Raw genomic sequence first — 23,614 nt, 5'->3', positions numbered from 1 at the left:
GCCTGCCTCTCTGCCTGCTTGTGATCTCTCTCTGTCAAATAAATAAATAAAATCTTTAAAAAAAAAAAAAAAAAGAATATTCTATATAGTGCATCATGATGCAGTAACTTTTTTACTGAAATCTCTTTAATAGCATTAATTCATATTTTAAATAAATTCTCGTCTTTAGGCTGATTCTGTGAAGTGAAAAGGCTAAGATACTGAATTTTCTCAAGATGATTTCTGAAATTATATAGTAACAGAAAAGCTATTCTAGGTCTAACGTATTTTTATTAAAATCACAATACTGGCATTTGTGTAAAGTTTTACAGTTTTCAAAGTGTTTTTAAGTATATTACCTCATATGTTCCTCAGATCCATATGAGAACACAGCTGATCTAAGGCTAGGCTACACACACCATTATAGGCCAGTACTAGGAGTAGAACTTTATCAGAAATATATATACATTGATATACTGGTAACATAGGGGCTATTGATATATCTAAGTGGTTCTATGCCTCCCCCTATCTTTAAAAAAAAAAAATCTCTTTTCTGAGTCATCATTACTGGTCTTCTATAGTGACAGAGGGTTTTGCTGTTCATAAATATTAATCATTTTCACCCACAACTCCCATTTCTATTGTTTATAAACTGTTTTGTCCTACCTCGATTTAAAAATTTTATCTCTTTATTTCTCCTTCACATGATAATTTCATGTAGAACAGCTAGCTTTTTAAAGATATGACCTACTAACAAGAGTGCTTACCCTGCCCCACCCTAATATATTATGTGGCTGTTAAAAAGAACTAGATAAATTTATATACTGACAAAGAAAAATATACAGGATAATTGGTCAAGTAAAAACAATAAAAAATGTAAATATTAACAAAACCACAGGATATATTACTAAATGATCCTATTAAAAAGTAATAGGTTAGTTCATGCACACAAGGGTTGAAATATATTTAGAAAGTTGAAACTTGTAATAAACTTACAATGATACAGAAAATAGGATTTTGGAGAAATTTCTCTATTTTGTATTCTTATAATGTATGAACTTACATTTATTTATTTATTTATTTGAGAGAATACCAAGGGGTGGGGAGGAGCAGAGGGAGAGGAAGAAGCAGGCTCGATCCCAATGGAAATACAATGAGACCTACATATATAATTTTTTAAATTTCTGGCAGTCACATTAAAAAAAAGAAACAGGTAAAATTAATTTTAATAATATATTCTATTTAATCTAATACATCCAAAGTATTATCTTTTTTTTTTTTTTTTTAAAGTAGGTTCCATGCCCTGCGTGGAGCCCAACATGGGGCTTGAATTCATGACCCTGAGATCAAGACCTGAGCTGAGATCAAGAATTGGATGCTAAATAAATAAAATCTTAAAAAAAAAAAAAAAAAAAAAGAATTGGATGCTTTAAGCAACTGAGCTACCCAAGGCACTGCTAAAGTATTATCATTTTAATATGTAATTAAGAAATTCATTAATGAAAAAAGGAAATTAATGAAATGTATTCCTGGGATGTACTAAATCTTCAGATCCAGTGTATATTTTATGATTACAGTACAACTGAATTTGGATTAGCCGTATTATTTGAAGTACTCATTAGCCATCTGTTATAAAACTATACTAAGACAATGTGGTATTGGTGCAAAGACAGAGAAACAAATTAATGAAACAAAACAGAGTCCAGAAACATTTATAGTCACCTGATTATGACAAAGGTGACCGGATTATGATTATGGTGACTTCTGGACACTAGGGAAAAGATGGTCTTTTCATTAAATGGTACTAGATCAATGAGATATCCTTTGGGGGAAAAAATGGATCTCTACGCCTAACACAGTAACACAAATCAATTCTAGATGGATTGTAGATCTAAATGTAAAATAAAATAAACCCTTTAGAAGAAAACACAAGAAAAATATCTTCATAATTTTAGAAATAGCCAAGATTACTTAATATTTAAATAAGACACGCAACAAACAACTGATGAAGGAAAAAATGATAAGGGGACTAAAGATGATGTGCTTGGGGTGCCTGGGTGGCTCAGTGGATTGGGGCCTCTGCCTTCGGCTCGGGTCATGGTCCCAGGGTCCTGGGATCAAGCCCCACGTCGGACTCTCTGCTCAGCGGGGAGCATGCTTCCTTCTCTCTCTCTGTCTCTCTGCCTGCCCCTCTGCCTACTTGTGATCTCTATCTGTCAAATAAACAAACAAAATCTTTAAAAAAATAAAATAAAATAAAAATGATGTGCTTACTTCCTCTTGATGAAAGGTAGGAGGCAATGTTGGTGAAGGTGCAAAAGGAGGTGGAGAGATGACCTTCCTTTCCTCTAGCTGGGCCATTATTTCCTTTCGTCTTCGATGTAGCTCATCTAGACTAGGATGGGGCTGAGGAGGAGGAGGAGGAAGCCGGCTATAAGGAGAGTCCTGGAAATGCAAAGATTAGTAAAAACTGAAAAAGAATTTCAAAACACATTAGCTCATTTAGCACATATTTTAAATAGGTTTTATGTGTTCATATCAGTATCTGAACATACTAAGGCTTAGTAAAACAAAGCAAAATAAAACAAAGCCCTTCAAAACTCTTGAGGTTTTCCCAAAGAGCAAATTTAAATTTCTCTTCCTTGGCCAGAGACCATAATTTCAAATACATTTGACGCTTGAGCTGCACAGAGCCACTTACACATGGATTTTTTTCAATAAAAACAGTTCTGTAAATATATTTTCTCTAATGATTTTAATAACATTTTCTTTTCTCTAGCTTACCATATTTTAAGAATACAGCATATAATACATACAACATACAAAATATGTGTTAACTGGCAGTTTATGTTAGGCTTCTGGTCAACAGTAAGCTATTAGTAGTTAAGTTTTTGGGGAGTCAAAAGTTACACATGCATTTTTCAATTGCATGGGGGGCACTGCTCTCTTTAATGCCTGCATTGCTCAAGGGTCAAATGTGGATCTAGAAATGTTAATAAAACTAAAGTTCTGAAACTAAGAAGGGTTAGTGGGAGTGGGGTAGGATTTTTTTTCCCCTTTAATATTAAGTTAAAAAAAAGAAAACCCAAAACAAAAAACCAACTCTACCCAAATTGTGAAAAGATGAAAAAAAAGGAAGGGGGAAGCTTTCTCGTAAAAAAGAATTGATCGAACAAAGGGTTACTACCATGGCAAAAAGGTGAATCACTACAACCAATAATCAAATTAAATCTACATATTAAGAAAAAAAAAACAACCAGCATACTCTGTACGAAGGTCTGATCTGAGTTGGATGAGGAGCCACTGGATAGTAACCCTCCATTTGTTGGTATCTTTCTCTGGATTCTGGTACATAGGATGGTACTGCTGCAGGTGGAACCTCAATGGGTATAGGACTTTCTCGGAAAATCTCCTCTCTTGTGTAAGACTGAGCAGGGTACATTCGGCGGCCGTCATAGTGTGGTGGGTACATAGGTGGGTACTGTTGTGGCTGTGTGCCATACTGAGAATTGACTACACGGTCTTGGAGATAGGGTGGATAATGATCCAAGTAGGGAGGACCAGGTTCAGGAGCAGATGGTGGAGGTCTGACAAAGCGAGACACACACTGTGGTGTAGTATAGTACATACCTGTACAATACAAAAAAGGAACCCAAAGCAACAATAAGCCAATCTATTTTTCTATATTTTTCCTTTTGATATACATCAACACTAAAGAATTAATAATCCACTCATTTCTTTACATGTTTTCCCCTCTGCTGTAGTCAGGTTAGTTTTATGAAAAAATAAACAAAAATTAACCTTAATCCTTAAAGTCATTGAAAAAACTAATCTATTGATAATTTATAATAGATTGACTCTCTCAGTTGTTTGACCATCTTTTCTGGTATGCCTTAATGCAATGCAAATATTGGAAAGTTAAAGATTACATTTCCCTGAAATTCGGATTCCACAAATCACTCACATGAAATCTGAATGTGAAATAGAGTTAAGTGGAAAGGAATGTGGCACACACAGATCTATTCTGCTGCTGCAGAGCTCTGGAGCTCTGGAGACAAGAGTTGTAGCAGTGGCTTCCCAATTTTCAGACTTTGGCTTCAAGTGATATGATCCTGGCACACAGACAGGACCCATACTTCCTTTTTCTATTGCTTCTTCACTGTTTTTTATTAAAGATTTATAGTGTGCATGCAAGCCAGAGAAAGACCATGCATGCACAAACTGGAGGAGAGGCAGAGGGAGAGAGAAGCAGGAGAGAGAGAAGGGAGAGAGAAGCAGGCTACATCCCAGAACCCTGGGATCATGACCTGAGCTGAAGGCAGACGCTTAACAATTGAGCCACCCAGGTTCCCTGTTTTCACACTTTTTTTTTTTTTTTTTAAGATTTTATCTATCCATCTGAGAGAGAGAGAGAGAATGAAAGAAAGCATGAGAAGGGAGAAGGTCAGAGGAAGAAGCAGACTCCACGTGGAGCTGGGAGCCCAATGCCGGACTCAATCCCGGGACTCTAGAATCATGACCTGAGCCAAAGGCAGTTGCTTAACCAACTGAGCCACCCAGGCACCCTGCTTCCTCACTATTAACAGGCTTTTTCAGTATCTGCTTCTGGGACTCACTCCTCCAGGCCTAGCTTCAGCCTGCTTTTGCAGTACTTCCATGGATTCTATAGGCAACTCAACTCCCTGCAATCAACCTCTTTGTGCTCAACCATGATTTCTGATCTGACTCTGGACCTTGACTGATACAGTGTATTTAAGGTCATCTTAACAAAAATAGATGAATATTTCCTGTGATGGATGGCCCAAAGGAAGATACAAAAAACTTCCATCATATTTTTTCATGCAGTAATAATGCCATACCAATTTAAACCTATTCTTTAGGAAGCAGAGGAAGACATTACTAATTCAAAATTGAGACAACCTTGGGAAAAGGAAATGGAGAACACCTTTAATCTACTTCAGTTTAAAAAAATAATAGCACCACATGGTCTCTGACAGAGACCCAACACTTTAAAAATCAGTGTTCCTATTTTGCACAGGAGCTGTATATGTGAAGCCTCTGTCATCTCCACTCCTTTGCTATCCATACCTAGTATTGTCATTCAAATTGGCTAATTTCTCAAATTTGACTATTTTCTCAAATCCCTTCTTCTTCTTTCCCACCACACTAATACAGGCCTCAATAATCATACCTGGTTTACCAAGTCCCCTTACTCCTCCTCAACTCTAGACTGTCATCTTTGCAATCCATTCATAAATTTATCTTTTTATTCCCATACTTTTAGGGCATTCTTTCATAAAGTCTTTTTGATTCTGCAAGTTCTCAGTGATCTCCCTTGAGTCTTGCATTAATCTCTATCACATTAACATTAACCACAACTGAATGCTTAATTTTTAGCACAAATACAAGCACACACATATATAAGGTATGTTTACTTATACTATTTCTTTACTAATACTGATTCTACACTATTAACTCTCTACAGCATGTATGCTACTTTTTTTCATATATATTACACGGCCCAGAAAAAAATATTAGGTGATAAATGAAACCAAGAAAAACATACTCTGTGTGTTTAATTTATACTCACTATAATATTAAATTCTTTCGCACACTTCAAGAAAATTTTGGTGAGGAAAATATATACTGCCTTAGTTAAGTAAGTTTTTTTGTTTACTTGGGTGACTTGTATAACTATACGTAACTACATGTACATATTTAATATACAACTAGCTTCCCGTGATAGGCAGTTTGCTTGATATACCTCTGTTAATTCACTTATTTTATACTATTTAGTTGGTCATAAAATCTCTGCTTTTTCCAAAGGATCACATAAACGCATTTATTTATCTTGAGCCTGCTGCAAATACGATCACTCTTTCTTAGAATTACTCTCATAACTCCTAAGAAAAGAGAGCAACATAGAAGATCATTACCCTGCTGATACGGTGCTGGTTCAAACGGTGGAGCAGCTCCTCGAGGGTCCTGGTAATAAACCTCCGCCTGCTGTGCCGGGTACAACTGAGAACCTCGTGGTACCATCTGAAGTGGTTTGGTGACAGGCATCGGAGGCAAATCTGTCGGCCCCCTTGGAGGTATAGGATGTGGATTCACAGGTAAGGCAGAAATACTCTTAGGGACAGATTCTAGCCTAGAGGAGTAAGATTCTACAAGTCAAGTTAAAGGTCTCAAAAATACTTCTAATATACACAAATTGCCAAAAAAAAATTTTTTTAAAGCCTTAATTTAGGAAACTTTTTCCCCCAATAGTCCGTTCTTCTACAAATTTCATAAACTTTGATCTTAGTTCATTTATGCTAATTGTTTCTTAAAAATCACTAAAACAGGAAATAAAGAAAAAAAAGCGAAAAATGAAGTGGGTTTTTTGTTTGTTTTTTTAATTAAACTCTGATTATTTTTTCTTCCCTCTACTTTGTTTGTAAAGAAGAAACTTTAAATAACAGCTAGGAAAAATGACGTACAGGTCAGGAGGAGATCCAGGGGCGCTACTGCTCAGATGATCTATCTTTCCTGGCTTCAGACTAGAATCATAGGTAGCATCTGTCCCTCGTGGAATCAGCTGTGTTACTGTACTCCCTGCTGATACAATTCCATTTGGCAGAGCAGGGGTTTTTCTGCTAGGCAGATCCACTGCACCTTCATCTGGAAGGACAGCTGCTGAAGGCAGGCCCACCTCATTAAGTTGACCCAAAGAGGCACTCAGGGGTCTTCTGGGAACTAGGCGTTTATTCATTTTACGAAACCTACACAGAAAGCAAAGTCACACACCAAAACCCAAAATTATAAAAACAAAACCAAGAACTAAAATGTATTTGAGAAACAGATCAAAGGAAAAGATACTAAGAACATTACTTTCTAGAAATTCTCTTGAAACATCAGCCATAGCTATCAACTTGAAAATTTGTGTGTGTAGATACTACAAAATCTCAGGCAACACACTAAGTATAAAATTCCTTATAATGAGTATTTATAATATCACAGATCATACTAAGTAATATCTGCATTATAACTTACTTTTACTGTAATATCTATTTCTGAAACATTGGGAGGGGGTGGAAAAATCTTTAGGGGACAGTTTCTGAAATATCTTACTTTAGCTTTCCCTCATATGTCTTAGGATACAGTTAACCTATATTATAAATTAACAATAAAACAAAAAGCCAGTGTGCAGAGAAAAATTTACCATTTATTCCATTAAAAATTTTTTTTTTAAAGATTTTATTTAATTTTTTGACAGAGAGAGATCACAAGCAGGCAGAGGCAGGCAGAGAGGGAGAGAGGGAAGCAGGCTCTCCGCTGAGCAGAGAGCCTGATGCGGGACTCGATCACAGGACCCTGAGATCATGACCTGAGCCGAAGGCAGTGGCTTAACCCATTGAGCCACCCAGGTGCCCCTCCATTAAAATTTTTAAATTAAGAATAGTACTTTGGGGGCACCTGGGTGGCTCAGTGGGTTAAAGAATAGTACTTTGTATCTGATATGATTCCAAGATTCTAATGTTATGTGCGCCTACACAAAATTGAAATTATTTTAAAAGTGGGTGAATATAAACAATACAGAATAATGCCCAAATTTAGACAGACACTGGGGTATAAAAGGCATGTAGATTCTAAATCTAACCACAATAAAACTATTAAGCCATCCGAATTCAGTACCCTTGTTCCTCAACAGTGAAAGAAAATCTATTTACACCTGCTAGGATACTGAAAAAGTATCTCAGAAACAAACCCCCTTAAGAATAATGCTTTTTTCCCGAATATTTCCCATATTTGACAAACTTCAGAGGGGTGGAGAGGAGACAATACTCCTTAGGTGTAACCACTGTAAACAGTTTGGTACATAATCAGACAGATTTTTCCCTCTATACCCTGCCTTAAGATTAATATGTATGTAGACTATTATTAACAGAAATAGGGTCATATATGAGTAACTTCTCTTCTACTTTGTAACTTGGATATTCCTGTATGTTGGTACATTTTAGGTTGTTTCTAATTTTTTGCTATTAAAACAATGCAGTAACGGATACTTATGTATATGTACTTGTATCCTTGTGTGACTAACCAGAAGAGAATTTTAAGTCTAATGTATGCATATTAGAAATTGTTATAATGCTCTAAAACTATTGTAACTTCTAATGGTAATAAAAGAAATGGCCTTTTCCATTATTTCATCGAACACTAGGTAGTATCACAGTCTCTCTTAATTTGCTAGTTCAAAATGTCATTTTAAAAAAGATTTTACTTAGACAGGGAGCACACAACATACATGCATACGCATGCGTGGAGGGTGTTGGGGAGGGATTAGCAGACTCTGGCAGAGCACGGAGCCTGACAACCTTGCCCTTCCATCTCAGGACTCTGAAATCATGAACTGAGCGGAAACCAAGAGTCCTACTGCTTCATCGACTGAGCCATATGGGTGCCCCTGAAAATTTTGTTTTCATTTGTATTCAAACAATCAGTGAAGCTGACATTGTTTTACACTTTTTTTTTTTTTTTTTTAAGTATTCTTCTATGAATTGCCTATTTGTTCATGATCCCTGTATTTACTGGTTCTTCTTACAGATGTGTAGTAACTCATTTTATATTGGGGATGTCAGTCCTCATGTCCCTACCAATCTTTTATTTTTAATTGTGGTGTTTGGGCCACATCTTAGATTATTTTTATGTAATCATATTCATCAATCTTCTCTTTCATGGATGCTGGGTTGTCTTTCAAAAAGTCTTTCCTATTATAAGATTAAGTAACAACAGAAAATATCTCTAAGTACAGTTGCCTTCTTAAAGATTTAAATCTCTAAAGCATTTATAATTCATTTTGATATAAAGGTAGGAATTGAGTTCTAATTATTTTTCAAATGGATAGCAGTTGTTTCCATGTCATCTTCTTTGTTATTGATGAAATGCCACCTTCAGCACAAACGCTCAGTTCCTATTGTGTCTGGTATTCTTTCTAGATTTTCCATTGTATTTCATGGTTCTATCGGTTCCTATGCTAACACCACAGTCTTTGTGCACTGCACCTCATGATACACCTTAATAGTTGTTAGTCTAATCTGTTGAAACTTATTTTTTCAGAAATTTTCTGGCTATTTGTACATATTTCCTTTTCTCAGCGAGTGATTTTGTTAGGTCCTAACAATCTTCATGTTAATATTCTGAGATTTCACTGTAGTAATCTTACTACTACTAAATTTTGTCTTACTGTCAACCTGAATGAGACTGAATCTAACAGTTTACAAGTTGAGCATCATGTAATCATACTAGCTTTTGAGATACAATTATGCTGAGGAAGTGTCTATAACAGCTTTCTTCTATTAAATAATTTTGATCTATTATGAACATTTGATTCTAACCCTAAAGTAACTATAGTGTGTTATCTTTGCACTTCATGGTGTCTACTTTAATGTATTACTGAATTCTAATACTTGGGATTTTAAAACTATTAATATGTGAGGATGGATTGGTATTTTCTTCAATTGTCCTATCTTTGTCAAGTTTAGTGGCAATGTTACACTGGCTTTATAAAAAAATTAAAAGGTTTTCTTTTCTTTCTACTATGTGCTGGAAAATGTACCATCATTGGAATTATCTGATCTTTGAAATTTACAACAATCTGTGAAGTTACACCTGGCAATAAAATAATTTGGTGAACAGAACAAAGGGCAAATTTTTCAATTGGAAATACATTATTCAATTAGTTAAAATCAGTTAAAATTAATGAAAATTTTTAGAGTTTAATTTTTTTTTTGGTAGTGCAAATGACTCACTTCTATATTTAGTTTTCTATTTGTGGGCATAATATAATTAAAGCTGAAGAAACTGCCTTGGTTTTCTTTTTTAAAATATCTGTATTACTTTCTAAACTTTTCCCATTCAGTAAAGAGAATGTAGCTGCTCCTTTTCTGTTTCCTAACAGTGGCAAATTATTCTTAGTAACTCTACCTTATTTCATAACAAGTTATTAGAAGGTTGAGTTTAACAACTTTCACACTTACTTCTCCAGTTCCTCCTGTGAGTGTGCAAATGTACAGCTGGCCCCACGAGGGCATCCTCCTCTCTGCTTCATATCTCGACACATGTATGTTTTATATTTGCTATGCTGTGGAGGCTGAGACCAAAGTTAAAACATAAGACACTGATTCAAACTAACTCACACAATTATCTAGACTGCCCAGAGCAAAAGTGTTAGAAAGCCATTCTGTCTACAGTCTCAGAGTCCAAAAATAAATTAATTATAAAGAACGGGGTCCTGATTTTTTTATATGTTGGCATTAATTCTCAAACATGTAGCATCATATAACTCCTAGATTAAATCTCATGACAGCTTTATCATTTTCTTTCCAGGTTTATAATGGAAAAACAAACCACTGGAGTTTAGGGCTTTCCAATGTTTAATATGTGTTCTAATATTTGTTTTGGACAATGTGTAGTATTAGCTATATTTACAATTAGGTTTTCCTATGACACAACACAAGTCTACAGTGAGCTCTATAAATGAAAAATACTCTGTAACCAATTCTTGATATGCAGAAGAACTTATCAAGGACCTACAATATCTCTATAAGTACAAATGAAATTATTATTTTCTAGTATAAGAAAGGAGGATGGACTTGGGAGTTAACAAAGGTATCAAACACAATACTAAGCTAAAGGAAATTTGATTCATTTTATCACCTATCGATAGAACTTAAAAAGATTAATCTTATTGTTACGTTCTTCATGATGTCTAATAGAACATGGAGTTAAAGTTTTTAATATTTTATTTCTTATCATAAAGTCTGATCTATGCTTAGATTATTTAGGAAAAATGTATCCATATTATTCTACTCAGCAGGATAGTTTTTTAAAAGAAGATTTTTAAGTAATCTCTATACCCAATATGGGGGCTTGAACTCACAACCCTGAGATCAAGAGTCGCATGCTCTACCAAGTCAGCCAGGTGCCCCGCTACTCAGCAGGATAGTGAATGGAACTTAATGTTTCATGCCTCTCAAAGAAAAAAGAAATACTGAAAAACCTATTGTTAATATTTACCTGAACCAGATAAATTAATAACAAAGCTTTAATTTCACAAGCTTACTATGGCAAAATAAAAGATCTAGCGAACCTAACATAAATCCCTAAGAGCAAAATAAAATGAAAAACTGTAGCCATAACATTAGCTGTTATATTTTACTGCCATATACTTCAAAGTATTTGAAGAAAAATCTGGCCCACTTGCACAACAGACCTTATATGAATGAAAATGTTAAACTACTACTACAGAAGAAGCATTTACAAATATATGAATAGTACTGGACAGATACAGCATTAAAAAGTGATATATATTATCAAATTATAATGTAACAGTAACGAATGAGGATCATTTTATTTAACATAGAACCTTTAGCACAGAATCAAATGCTGCTGCACATCTAAAGTGAAAAATGACTCCAGTACAACTAACAGGATTATTTAATTCCATTGTTGCCAGATAAAATTACCACACTAATCCATTAAATTGGCTATAAACCATATTAAGCTAATTTATAGTTTCTATAGTCAGAGTCTCAAAATACTCATGTCATCTTGTTGGTTTTGTTTGTATCTGTCATAACACCCACAGTGGCTTACTTCTAAGTTTCCAACGTCCCCCTTACCTGCTGTTGATCTGCTCCCTTTTTGCTATGGTTCTGGATATAGTCTACTAGCCCATGTACCACAGTCCGCACAGCAACCAGCCCATTTTCTAGCTGCTCCCAAGTAGGAGGAGGAGCATCTACACAACAAATTAAAAAACATTTTTAAATTATGTTATTCAATATTTTGTCCAATATTAAACTAATAAAAGGGTTAGTGTCAGCCCTTCAGTGAAATCAAGTTAGGCTCCATACAGCTTTTCAGGTAATAACATATTCTCCTAAAAATCATTTTAAGGAATGGATTCTAAACTAAAGTAACTACAGGGACAGGGAACGTAACATAAATTAAGTAGGCCAGACAATAAATGGCAACCACCATTAGACACTTAGGGTTGGGAATGACAACAGAGAGATAACAGGCAGGGACTGTGCTGAACTGGAGAGTGCGGTCCTCATCTAAGGTAATGGTTACGATTCAACTTCAGCTGATTGCTGTTATGTGATGCTGCAAGGATGGCACTCCCGATATACCGCTGTTTCCCAGGGAAAACTAAAATTTGAGATTTTCATGTGAAATTATCCAGTTTTAAGTTTTACCTAAAAAATTTAGAATGTTGTGCAGACCAACACTGTGTGGACCAAACAAAATTTAACTGTGGACTAGCCAATTTGTAATGTCCATTTTGAAATTCTGCATAAATGATGTATTGGTAAACAGAATGTTTAAAGAAACTGAAAAGAGTCACTATATAAAGCAACTCTGCTATATCCTCTTCATTTAATATTTGTCTAGTGACAGTGCTATGATTTTTATAAAGGAAAAGTTAACCACAAATATGAAATGTTCTCTAGGAGAAAATATAAAAAGTGAGAACACCAATACAGAGATGACTTCCCACTGGAGACCCTCTGAAAGACTTCTAGGTGATGGCTGTGAATAAGGCTTTGAAGGACACATGGGAGTTTCATTTGAAAAAAAAAAAAAATGAAGATCTAGAAAAGGTGAAGAGAACAGTCATACAACAAAGTATTGTTGGGAACACCTACTAAGTCCCAGGTATTGTTCTAGTTGCTAGGGAAGGAACAGTGATCAAAACAAAAACCCATTATATCCAAGGAGAGGAGACACACAGTAAATAAGATAACCAAAATAAAACAATTTAGATAATGATGACTTGAATAAACAGAGCACAGAAAGGGGGTGGGACAGGTATGTATAAAATTTTAGACTGGGTGGCCTGAGAATGTCTCCTTGAGAAGGTTACATTTGATTAAAGACCTGAAAAAACGGGATGAGTGTGCCTTGTGGATACATGAGGACAAAAATGTTCTAGGGAAAAAGAATAAGTGGAAAGACCCTGATGTGGGAGTATGCCTGGCATGTTCCACAGAGATGAAACTGGAAAAGAGTGAGTTAGGTGGAAAAGAATAGAAAATAAGCTTAGAAAGAGGTAAGAACCCCAGATCATGTGAGGTCACGGGAAAGATTTTCACTTTTACTGAACAATGGAAAGCACTGGAGAATTCTTTAAGATTTCATTTATTTTTAGAGAGTGAGCAAGAGCGCACACACATGTGCGAGCAGGGCAAGGGGGAGAATCTGAAGCCAACTCCATGCTGAGTATGGAACCCAACACAGGGCTCAATCAGTTCTGGAGAATTTCTGAGCAGACTGCTAACAGGATCACTCTAGCTCCTATGCTAAAACCAGACTGAGAACAGGAGGTGATTCTGTAATCCCTGAAGAGAGTGAGGATGGTAGCAGTGAAGGTGATAAGCAGATGGATTCTACATGGACTTTAAAGGGAAGGACCTACGGGTATGCTGCTGGATCAGAGGTACCACACGTGAGAAAGAAGAGTTGAAGAGATCTCCAAGGTGTTTGGACTGAGGAAATAAAATGGAAGGTTGGAGTTGCCACTAAAAGGAAAGGAAGGTGGGGTGTGTGTTAAGGTACCTGGAACTCACTTTTAGACAGAATGTTTGAAATTATTTTTTTAATAAAGATTTTATTTATTTATTTGACAGAGAGAGAGAGATCACAAGTAGGCAGAGTAGCAGGCAGAAGGAGAGGGGGAAGCAGGCTCCCCGCTGAGCAGAGAGCCCAGTGCAGAGCCGGATCCCAGGACCCTGAGACCATGACCTGAGCCGAAGGCACTAAGCCACCCAAGTGCCCCCCACTTTTTTGAGATTTTTAAATTTATTTATTTGAGAGAGAGACAGAGAGAGCAAAAGCAAGGGAAGAGGCAGAAGGATGAGAGAAGTAGACTCCCTGCTGAGCAGGGAGCCCAATGTGGGGCTCCATCCCAGGACCCTGGGATCATGACCTGAGCCAAAGGCAGACGCTTAACGATCTAAGCCACTCAGGTGCCCCTAAGTTTGAAATTACTAGATATTCAAGTAGGCCTGCTGCATGCTGAACAAGGAGGTGGATATACAAAAGAATTCAGGAAGAAAGTATGGGCTGGATATACTTCATGTTTCACAGAATTTAAATCAATTGCAAAATACACCAATATTTTATGTGTCACCAAAATAAAAAGTGTTAATTAAATTACATGTCATTACTTATACAGATGCATCCCAATTTCAGAAATGATAAGATCGAAAGAAATGTGGGCTTCAGAACTGACGAAATATAGTAAATTTGTGAGTCATATAAATAATATTTAAAGTTATGAGACTAGACAATATTATCTAGGACATGGGTATAATAAGAAAAGAGATACATGTATTAAACTCTGGGAGCAATCCAAAAGTGAGAGGCTATGGAGATGAGAAATTAGCAAAGGAGGCTCAAAGGAGGGTCCCATAAAATGAGAAGGAAACTAGGAAAGTCAAGTGAAAAAAGCGTTAAGAGAATCAGAAAGTGAACAACAACATTAAATGCTGCTAACAGGTCAAACAAGTGAGAACCAAGAAGTGATGTCTGGAATTTACTTCATGGAAGTCACCTGTGACCTTGACAAAACAGTTTTCGTTGAACAACAGAGATAAATGCCTGACTGCAGTGAGTTCAGAGCATGTTTAAAAAAAAAAAAGGGAGAAAAGCAGTAGTGGGTGGATGGCAAATATTGTCCAAGTGGTTTATGTTGACAAGAGTAATAGGATGTCTATATGTCGACAGAAATACTCCAGTAGAGAAGACAACTTGATGATATAAGAAACAGAGGATACAGGAATGATATACTTGACAAGATGATATTAGGAACATGAGAAGGGGGAGAGGCCTTAGTGGAGAGGTACAGTTTATCCACTATTTCACAAGGATAGCAGCCCATACCGGCACAGCTATAGACAAAAAGGTTGGTGCTTGATGGGGTGGAAGTGCTCTTTTGATTGCTGAGAAAGAGCAAAGCATAATAGTGAAAAAAGAAAAATGACTGGGTTCTAGGACTATATTCGACCTGGTCGGATTTAAGCAATTTTGAGAGTAAAATTTTTTTGAAAGATTTGATTTATTTGAGAAAGAGAGAGAGTGCAAGCATACAAGCAAGGGTAGTAGCAGAGAGAGAGGAAGAAGAAGGCTCTTCACTGAGCAGGGAGCCCGATGGGGACTCGATCCCAGGACCCTGAGATCATGACCTGAACTGAAGACAGACGCTTAACTGACTGAGCTACCCAGGTACCCAAGTGACAGTAAATTCGATAAAGGTAGATTTAAAAAAAAAAAAAAAAAGAAAGAAAAAAATAGAGGGCCCTGAATGCCACTGTCAAGATTTCCAAACCTTATTCAATAAGCAATGGGGTGTCACTGAAAGTTTATGAGCACAGAAATAAGATCAGAGATGTGATTTATTTTGCAGCAGTATGTGGACTGAACTAAAAACAGAAATAAGAGTAGAGGAAAATGGAAGGCATCCGGTCTCAGGAAAAAGAATAAGGCCCTCACCAATGCAGTATTAACTGGCATGGGATAGAGGGATATTGTGAAAGAACAGGCAGATCCTGTTGTCCCAAACGGTATGTAGAGCGAGTAAAAGGAAAAGGTATGAGCTAAGACAAAAGACTTGGGTTTTAAGTGTAAATACCTCAGACAATGAGGTCATTTAACACAGAACACAGGAAGAAGAGCTGTATCAAGTGAAGAAGAATCCGCTTTGAAAAACAGAAGAGACTATGAGGAATCTCGGAAAGCATTTGGGAAATTCAATCTGGAGTGATGAAGAGATAACGATGATAGAGGTATCTGGGAGCCTATTTTCCCCAGAGAGTAACACCAGTGGTGGGAATGAATGACCATCATCAACAAAATGCAAAGGAAACAAAATTCCAAGAACACAACTGGCCTACTCCTTAGTGGGCAGGAGGGAAGAGTGGTCAAAATAAGACAGAAGCAGCATTTAGAGAAGTCAGAAGGAAACTATGAGAGTAGAGAAAGATACAATAACAAGAGAGTCCCTATATTGAGGAGCTGGTCGACAACATTATCAAATACTAAAGAGAAATCGAGTAATTTGAGGACTGAGAAGCCGTCTCTGGAATTTGAAATTGGGAAATTACTTGTGAAGGTCAGGAGCAGGAATAAAAACAGGGACAGCAGCAGAACACAAGCTAAAATATCTTTGATGTGAAAAATGAAGGTTGGGTGATTTTCAGGTCAAGGGGAAGGAGCAAGAAACGGATTGACAAAGTAAAGATACGCAAGAGAGGACACTTGATGAATGAGAAACATTATCATCACAGAGAGGGCAAAAAGTGGGACCAAGAAAAAGGCAACTAAGGACACAGAATATAGAAAAAAATTAGTGAACTTGTGTTTTGTCAAGACAGATGAGAACAGTAAATACAGCACAATTCTGTGATAATGAGAAAGAGAAAATGAAGGATCCCAGAGTGAATCTACTTCCCTGGTGAAGTGAGCAGTAAGTAAAAAGGTTTGAAGCAATAAAGATATAGATACAAGGTTGGGGCCAGAAACTTACACAGTGTCTAAAAGGTCTGGAAGAACTACTCTGGGAAATTCTCAGGGAATGTAACAAAAGGTAATTAAAAGAATCACTGAACAGCACTGAGGCACACATAGGACAGTCCATTAATTTCCCTTGGGGTTAATTTACCTGGACTAGGGTCAATGTTTGCCAATAGCTCCAAATGGGGTCTTAGTCGGTTCAAATTTGCTGGATCTCCAGTTCGCTGGAGAGCAATTGTTAGTTCCTGAACACTTTGTGCAAAAGAGGCTGGGGTCTGCAACTTAAAAAAGATAAATATTAACTTTCCAAAAGCCAGCTAATCCTTTTAAAGTAAAAACTATGTGTAATATTGCAATCATTTTTGCAACTTACTACATTTAATTTTATCCTCCCATACATTCCAGGCTTTGGCCAGACTGGATTACTGGTGCCTGAGCAAACCCTACACTCCCCTGCATTCACAGCTTGGCAGACTATAAACTCTCTTCCCTCTGATGGCACAATCCTCAAATGTGTCTGACCCTTTCTCAATTCCTCAATTTGGAAGTATACTCTTTCCATCTTATGTTCTTAGAGCACTGTATTAGTTTGGCTCTTGGGAGTGCTTCCAGAGAATTGAAATTTGGAGTCTAGAGAGAACTCTATACAATACCAAAAACAATGAAACTGAACTCAGTCAAACTGAGCTTGAGTTCAAGTTCTGTTCGAGACCAAAAATCACCACACCGGACACAGACAGCCTTTACGGACTCACTCGGAAGTCCATCTGTGATACGGACTAAAAAATTTCCAAAGTCCACTCCAACTCGAAAACAATCTTATAATGGCTTGGGATTCTTGGAAGTTATATGGCTGTGTATTTTCCTCAAGCTTAATTAGTGACACACATTCTTACATTAACTCCCCTGAGAGGCCCTATATATAGGACTTTGAATGGGGGAAATTGATTAGGCTATAGTAACTTACTTGGAAACATTTAGCTCTCTATGCCATTTACTAACAAAGATGAGACTTTTGCTCCCCTAAAAGGTCACTTTAAAAGGTAATTTTTTTTTAAAAAGCATACATTTTAAAAAACATGAAAAATAACCATTCAAATGCTAACATGCCTTTATTCAATTTTTTCATCTTTGCATGCATGTTTTTTACAAATTTATAATTTATAAACTTAGTTTTGGCTACCATTAATATTTTAACAAAAGCATTTAAAAAAAATTTTTATTTATTTGACAGACAGAGATCACAGGTAGGCAGAGAGGCAGGCAGAGAAAGATGAAGGGAAGCAGGCTCCCTGCTGAGCAGAGAGCCCGATGCAGGGCTCAATCCCAGGACCCTGGGATCATGACCTGAGCCGAAGGCAGAGGCTTTAACCCACTGAGCCACACAGACACCCCAACAAAAGCATTTTTCTATTGCTAACCACTTTTATTAGGAAATACTTCAAAGTGTCTAATAAAACGACAACACCCATGTATCCTCACTGACAATACAAATATTTCACTTTTTTTTTTTAAAGAAACTGAATGTTATTTATCAGCTGAAGAGAGTATCTGTCTTGAAATAACTAATTTTAATGGCCATATAACCGTGTTCTGACCAGAAAGGTAATTTCTTTAACCATCTGCTTATTTTCTACTTTATAAATAATGTAGCAATTGATGCTTTTGAGGCTCGATGCCAGGACCCTGAGATCATGACCTGAGCTGAAGGCAGAGGCTTAACCCACTGAGTCACCCTGGTGCCCCTGTAATGTCAGTTTTAAATGTGTATTTAATTATTACTGGAGCTGAATTCTATTCTATCAGTTACATATGTTTCTTCTTTGTGAACTGGTAATTCATGCTTATCCATTAATTTACTATGATTAATGATTTTCATTATCACTTTTAATAAATTCTCTGTAAGGTCCAACACAGTGGCAATATGTGTAGAAGCAATATAGTAGTAGCCACTAGCAATATGTGGCTATTTATGTTAAAATTAATAAAATAAAATAAAAATGTAGCTCTTGAGTTGCACAGTCACATTCTGGGGGCTAAACAGCCATGGGTGGCTAGTGATCACCACATTAGACAGTATTCGTTACCACAGGAAGTTATACCGCTCTAGATAATAAGATGCCGCATACACTGTGAAGTCTGTTTATCAGTTTGTTGTAAGATCTCTGGATAGTAAATTCAAACTATTGCTCATGATGTGAGGATACTGTTACAAGATAAACTACATAGTCTAGTTCACACAAAAAGGTCAACCTCCTTTTAGAATCTTTTTTTTTTTTTTTAAGATTTTATTTATTTATTTGACAGAGAGTGAGATCACAAGTAGGCAGAGAGGCAGGCAGAGAGAGAGAGGGAGAAGCAGGCTCCCCGCTGAGCAGAGAGCCCGACGTGGGGCTCGATCCCAGGACCCTGGGATCACGACCTGAGCCGAAGGCAGAGGCTCTAACCCACTGAGCCACCCAGGCTCCCCCTCCTTTTAGAATCTTTATAAAACCCAGCCAAGTTTCTCTTCAGAGGTAGAAAGTTACTCTTTTAAGAGACCATTAATACATTATACATTATACATTTCAATACATTATAATCAGTCAGTTGCATAATTTCAGACCTAGGAGTTGCAGGTAAAGTTTGAGCAAAGATATCTAGAAAAGATTTATAGGACAGAAGAAGTAATATACATTATACTGAAAATTATGTAACAAGCATAGAAAACCATTTCCTTTGACATCAATACACTATTCATTCAAATAATCCTATCTTGGGAATAACAAGAAGTGACAGAATAGTCTGGAAAGATCTGGTGGTTAAGAACATGGATTCTAGACCAGTATACCCAACTTCAAATCCAGCCCTGTCACGGATTACCTATGCCATCCTGGAGAAATGTACTTAATCTACCTCCCTGGGACAGCGCAGGGTTATTGAAAGGATTAAATGGGTTATTTAAAACGAGGCGCCAGTGAACTCTCAATAAGTGTTAAATAGTATTATATTTGATCTACCCTTACATCTTGATCTTATTTCTTTAAATTAAATGTGGGTAGACTCTAAAGTATAATCATCTCGCTGGTTTTAAGTATTTAAGGTAAAATAGTAAAAGTTAATGCTATTATAACATATGTATTTACATGGTGCTTTAAGACTTTTTTTATACTTTTGTATATTTCATGTTGAATTACAACAAAAACAATTACAGGATTTACCCTAGTTTTAACAGAATTAAATACAGCACTTAGAGCCAGCAACAATGGAGCCTGATCATGTGTACTCTGGTGATCTTCTTATCATAACAAAGAGATAAAGTAAAAATAAGTTTACTGAAAATCTGATCAATCCTAGAATGATTGGTAACTTATGTGAAATTACTGTTGCTAAGAATCATAAGAAACCCTAATGTATACATTCTCCAGACGATTGAATGGCTGTTACAGGAGGACAATAAAGGCATTTAGAAGATGGGTTTAACTGGGCGCCTGGGTGGCTCAGTGGGTTAAGCCGCTGCCTTTGGCTCAGGTCATTATCAGGTCCTGGGATTGAGGCCCGCATCGGGCTCTCTGCTCAGCGGGGAGCCTGCTTTCTCCTCTCTCTCTATGCCTGCCTCTCTGCCTACTTGTGATCTCTCTCTCTCTGTTTCAAATAAATAAATAAAATCTTTATAAAAAAAAAAAGATGGGTTTAATTAACACAATGATGAAAACTCAGGGAACAAAACAAGAAGGGAGAGAGGCAACAATAACAGAGATGGAAGACTCTCAAAAGAATACTAGAGTGTGCTGGATGACCTATTATAAGACTAGTCAAATCTTATATGAATGATGTCATTATACACTAATTATATAAACAAACTGGTATTACTATGTGACTATGTGACTAGCTATGATACTCAGCTACAGATAAGTAATTTATAAGAGCCTGACATACACTATTCACTTTAACATACATTCATTAAATAAATTACTAAATCATGAATTACCTAAACTCCAATATTAGTCCAAGAAGTAAGGAACAAAAAAGGGTCTACCTTGTCAATAATTGACTGCATATGAGACTTGTGAGTCTGGTCTCCATAAAGTAAAGAGGACCATTGGTCTGGTGCAATTCGTAAGCCTGCTTCCATAGCAATTTGCACTATCTGGGAGTCATGTTCTCGCCGCAGAGCTTCGTAGGTTCTAAATTCTTCCTTTAGTTGCATCAAAGAAGAGTCTTCATCACGCTTGGTGACCTAGTAAGACACACAACAATCTCATGAGTCAGGTAAGAAAGAAAATGAGTTTATAAGAGCACATATACAGAACAGATCATTTTTAATATAACAAATTTCTTTTTTTTAAGCTTTTATTTATTTGTCAGAGAGAGAGAGAGAGAGAGCACAGGCAGGCAGAGGGAGAAGCAGGCTCCCTGCTGAGCAAGGAGCCCAATGGTGGGACTCCATCCCAGGACTCTGGGATCATGACCTGAGCCAAAGGCAGCCACTTAACTGACTAAGCCACCAGGTGTCCCTATAACAAATTTCTTTTAATAACAATAACAAGATTAAAATGGAACACACAGTTTTGCCTGTAAAACATTTCCCCCTTTAAAGACATCAAAATCTTGCAAACAGGTCTTATGGAAAGAATGAATATGTGCTAGAGCAAAATCCCTAGACTGGATAGACTTTAACACATACAGAGATGTGCAGATACCCATTTTTGAAAAGAAGAAAAATACTCGAGGCACCTGTCTGGCTCAGCCAGTATAGCATGTGACTCTTGGTCTCAAGGCATGAATTCAAGCCCCACATTGGATATGGAGTCTATTTCTTTTTATATACATACATAGGTTATGTGTATACACATACACACACAGCAAGGACTTTAAAAGAGGGAAAATGTGCAATTATTCTGAAAAAGACAATTAACAACAACAATGTATGTTTCTTCTTCATAACTGTGGATTATCAAACTTGGGCTTGCCTGGCATTGAGTTGGCTGACAACCTAAGTGAAAGTGTCATTCAGATGCTGGTATGATTCTAAAGATGATTAATCTGTACTTAGCTTAATATTCCACAGAGTTTTGCAGGCTCGGCCACCATCAGAAAGTGTAAAGTAATAATAACAATGATAATATCTTTTAGTAATTAAAATGATTAACCCTTATTGAGCCCTTAGTATGCTCTATTATTGTGTTAACTTATTAACCATCATATTGACATGTTAACTCATTTACTTCTCTAAACTTGTTGAGGTAGGTACTATTGTTATTTTTGCTATATCGCTACATTTTGAATCAAGCTGGATTTGGGCCAAAGGCTCAAGAAATCAAAGTCGAATAATATTTTTTAAAAGACTTTATTTATGTGAGATAGAGTAAGAGAGAGTGTGCATGGGAGAGAGAGAGAGAGAGAAAGCACATGAGCGGGTTGGGGGGGCAGGAGGGAGAGGGAGAAAAAGGAAGGCTCTCCACTGAGCAGGGAGCCCGACTCAGGGTTAAATCCCAGAACCCCGGGATCACGATTTGAGCCAACTCAAATTAACCAACTGAGCCACCCAGGAACCCCCAAAGCAAAATAATTAATTCTACTCCAGGATCACCTGTATCCTAACATACTTCAGAATATATTTTTACCTTGTTAACCTTTTATTCCCACAAGGACTCAAATTCCTCTAGCAGAAAATTCCCATTTTTTTTCTTCCACCAAAGAAAACTAGAGCAAGACTTCTAGGTCATCCTGATTATTTTTTTTTCAAAGATTTTATTTATTTATTTGAGAGAGAGAGAGATCACAAGTAGGCAGAGAGGCAGGCAGAGAGAGAGAGAGAGGGAAGCAGGCTCCCTGCTGAGCAGAGAGCCCGATGTGGGGCTTGATCCCAGGACCCCGAGATCATGACCTGAGCCAAAGGCAGCGGCTTAACCCACTGAGCCACCCAGGCACCCCTGATTATATTTTTAAATGTATTCCATTCTTATTACAAGAAGGCCTAACTTAAATTTTGTTAGGCAAATCCATAAAAGACCAAATAGATTAAAAAAAAAAAATCAAGGGGCGCCTGGGTGGCTCAGTGGGTTAAACCTCTGCCTTCGGATCAGGTCATGATCTCAGGGTCCTGGGATCGAGCCCCACATCGGGCTCTATGCTCAGCGGAGTGCCTGCTTCCTCCTCCCTCTCTCTCTCCCTGCCTCTCTGCCTACTTGTGATCTCTGTCAAATAAATAAATAAAATCTTCAAAACAAAAAAAATCAAGAACTAGAGTAACAAAAACAAAATATATTTTGCCATCATTTAAAGGCAAGTCAAAAGACCAAATGCATATGTGGATGTATAAAAACATCCTCTCAATACAGGCTAAACCTTATTAAAATGTAAAATGTCTTCCATATGATATACTAGGGTTCCCTGGCCTTGGTTTTCAAAACTGTCTTTTAACTAAAAACAGTCAAAGATTTCTAAGAGATGCATGTCAACAGTAAGTCCTGGAACTATACTGTACTAAGGAAGACCAGAATTATCCCTGCCTGAAAAGGTTTTTCTTTAAAGATTTTATTTATTTATTTATTATGACCTGAGCCGAAGGTACATGCTTAAGGACTGAGCCACCAGGCACCCCTGAAAAAGTAAACGGAAATAAAAGAGATGCTAAAAGGATGCAGTTAGAACACAGCTATACGGACACACACAGTTACAAGGAAGAATGGAAGATGTGAGCTCCATCGATGTGAGTTCCACAAATTAAATTAAACAGGTATTGGGAGATACTTAACAGAAACTCTGCCATAGTAAACAAAATTTAGGGTATGGACCTATTGCGATAAGAGAAGATAAGTCTTCTCATGATGGAGACTGTGGCACGTATTACCAGCAAGAGAAGAAAGCAGGTAGACAATGAAATAAAGGGAAAGAATCACGACCCAAATGAAAAATAATTGGATTTTTAGAAATTTCCAATCTCTTTTCAATTACTATTAATGCTTTTAATTAGGATTGAGAGGTTCACTGTGGGTGTTCTGGGGCTTTTGGACCCCTTATTATTCTTCACAGGGGAAGGACAGATTTCCTTTTCTTTCATTTTTTAAGCTTGCAATATTGTGTCTGTGCTGTT

At 36.9% G+C, this 23,614-nt stretch overlaps 1 protein-coding gene across 2 annotated transcripts in view; it reads right to left on the bottom strand.

Moving 5' to 3' along the window:
• Positions 1–23,614, bottom strand: part of LOC111150792 (ring finger and CCCH-type domains 1) — a 74,001-nt gene that overhangs the window by 10,462 nt on the left and 39,925 nt on the right. For both annotated transcript variants that reach the window (XM_022508393.1, XM_022508394.1), the window contains exons 6-13: positions 20,555–20,755; positions 16,685–16,817; positions 11,643–11,761; positions 9,999–10,111; positions 6,462–6,743; positions 5,916–6,130; positions 3,245–3,609; positions 2,254–2,424 (exon numbers count right to left, since the gene is read on the bottom strand). In XM_022508393.1, coding sequence (XP_022364101.1) covers positions 2,254–2,424; positions 3,245–3,609; positions 5,916–6,130; positions 6,462–6,743; positions 9,999–10,111; positions 11,643–11,761; positions 16,685–16,817; positions 20,555–20,755 — 1,599 coding nt within the window. The remainder of the gene's footprint in view (positions 1–2,253; positions 2,425–3,244; positions 3,610–5,915; positions 6,131–6,461; positions 6,744–9,998; positions 10,112–11,642; positions 11,762–16,684; positions 16,818–20,554; positions 20,756–23,614) is intronic.

This window comes from Enhydra lutris, unplaced genomic scaffold (genome assembly GCF_002288905.1).
Source record: "Enhydra lutris kenyoni isolate GAN:26980312 unplaced genomic scaffold, ASM228890v2 scaffoldscaffold24, whole genome shotgun sequence".
Classification (NCBI taxonomy): Eukaryota; Metazoa; Chordata; class Mammalia; order Carnivora; family Mustelidae; genus Enhydra; species Enhydra lutris.
Note: the sequence above shows the minus strand (reverse complement) of the source record. Positions and strands in the feature narration are given on the sequence as shown.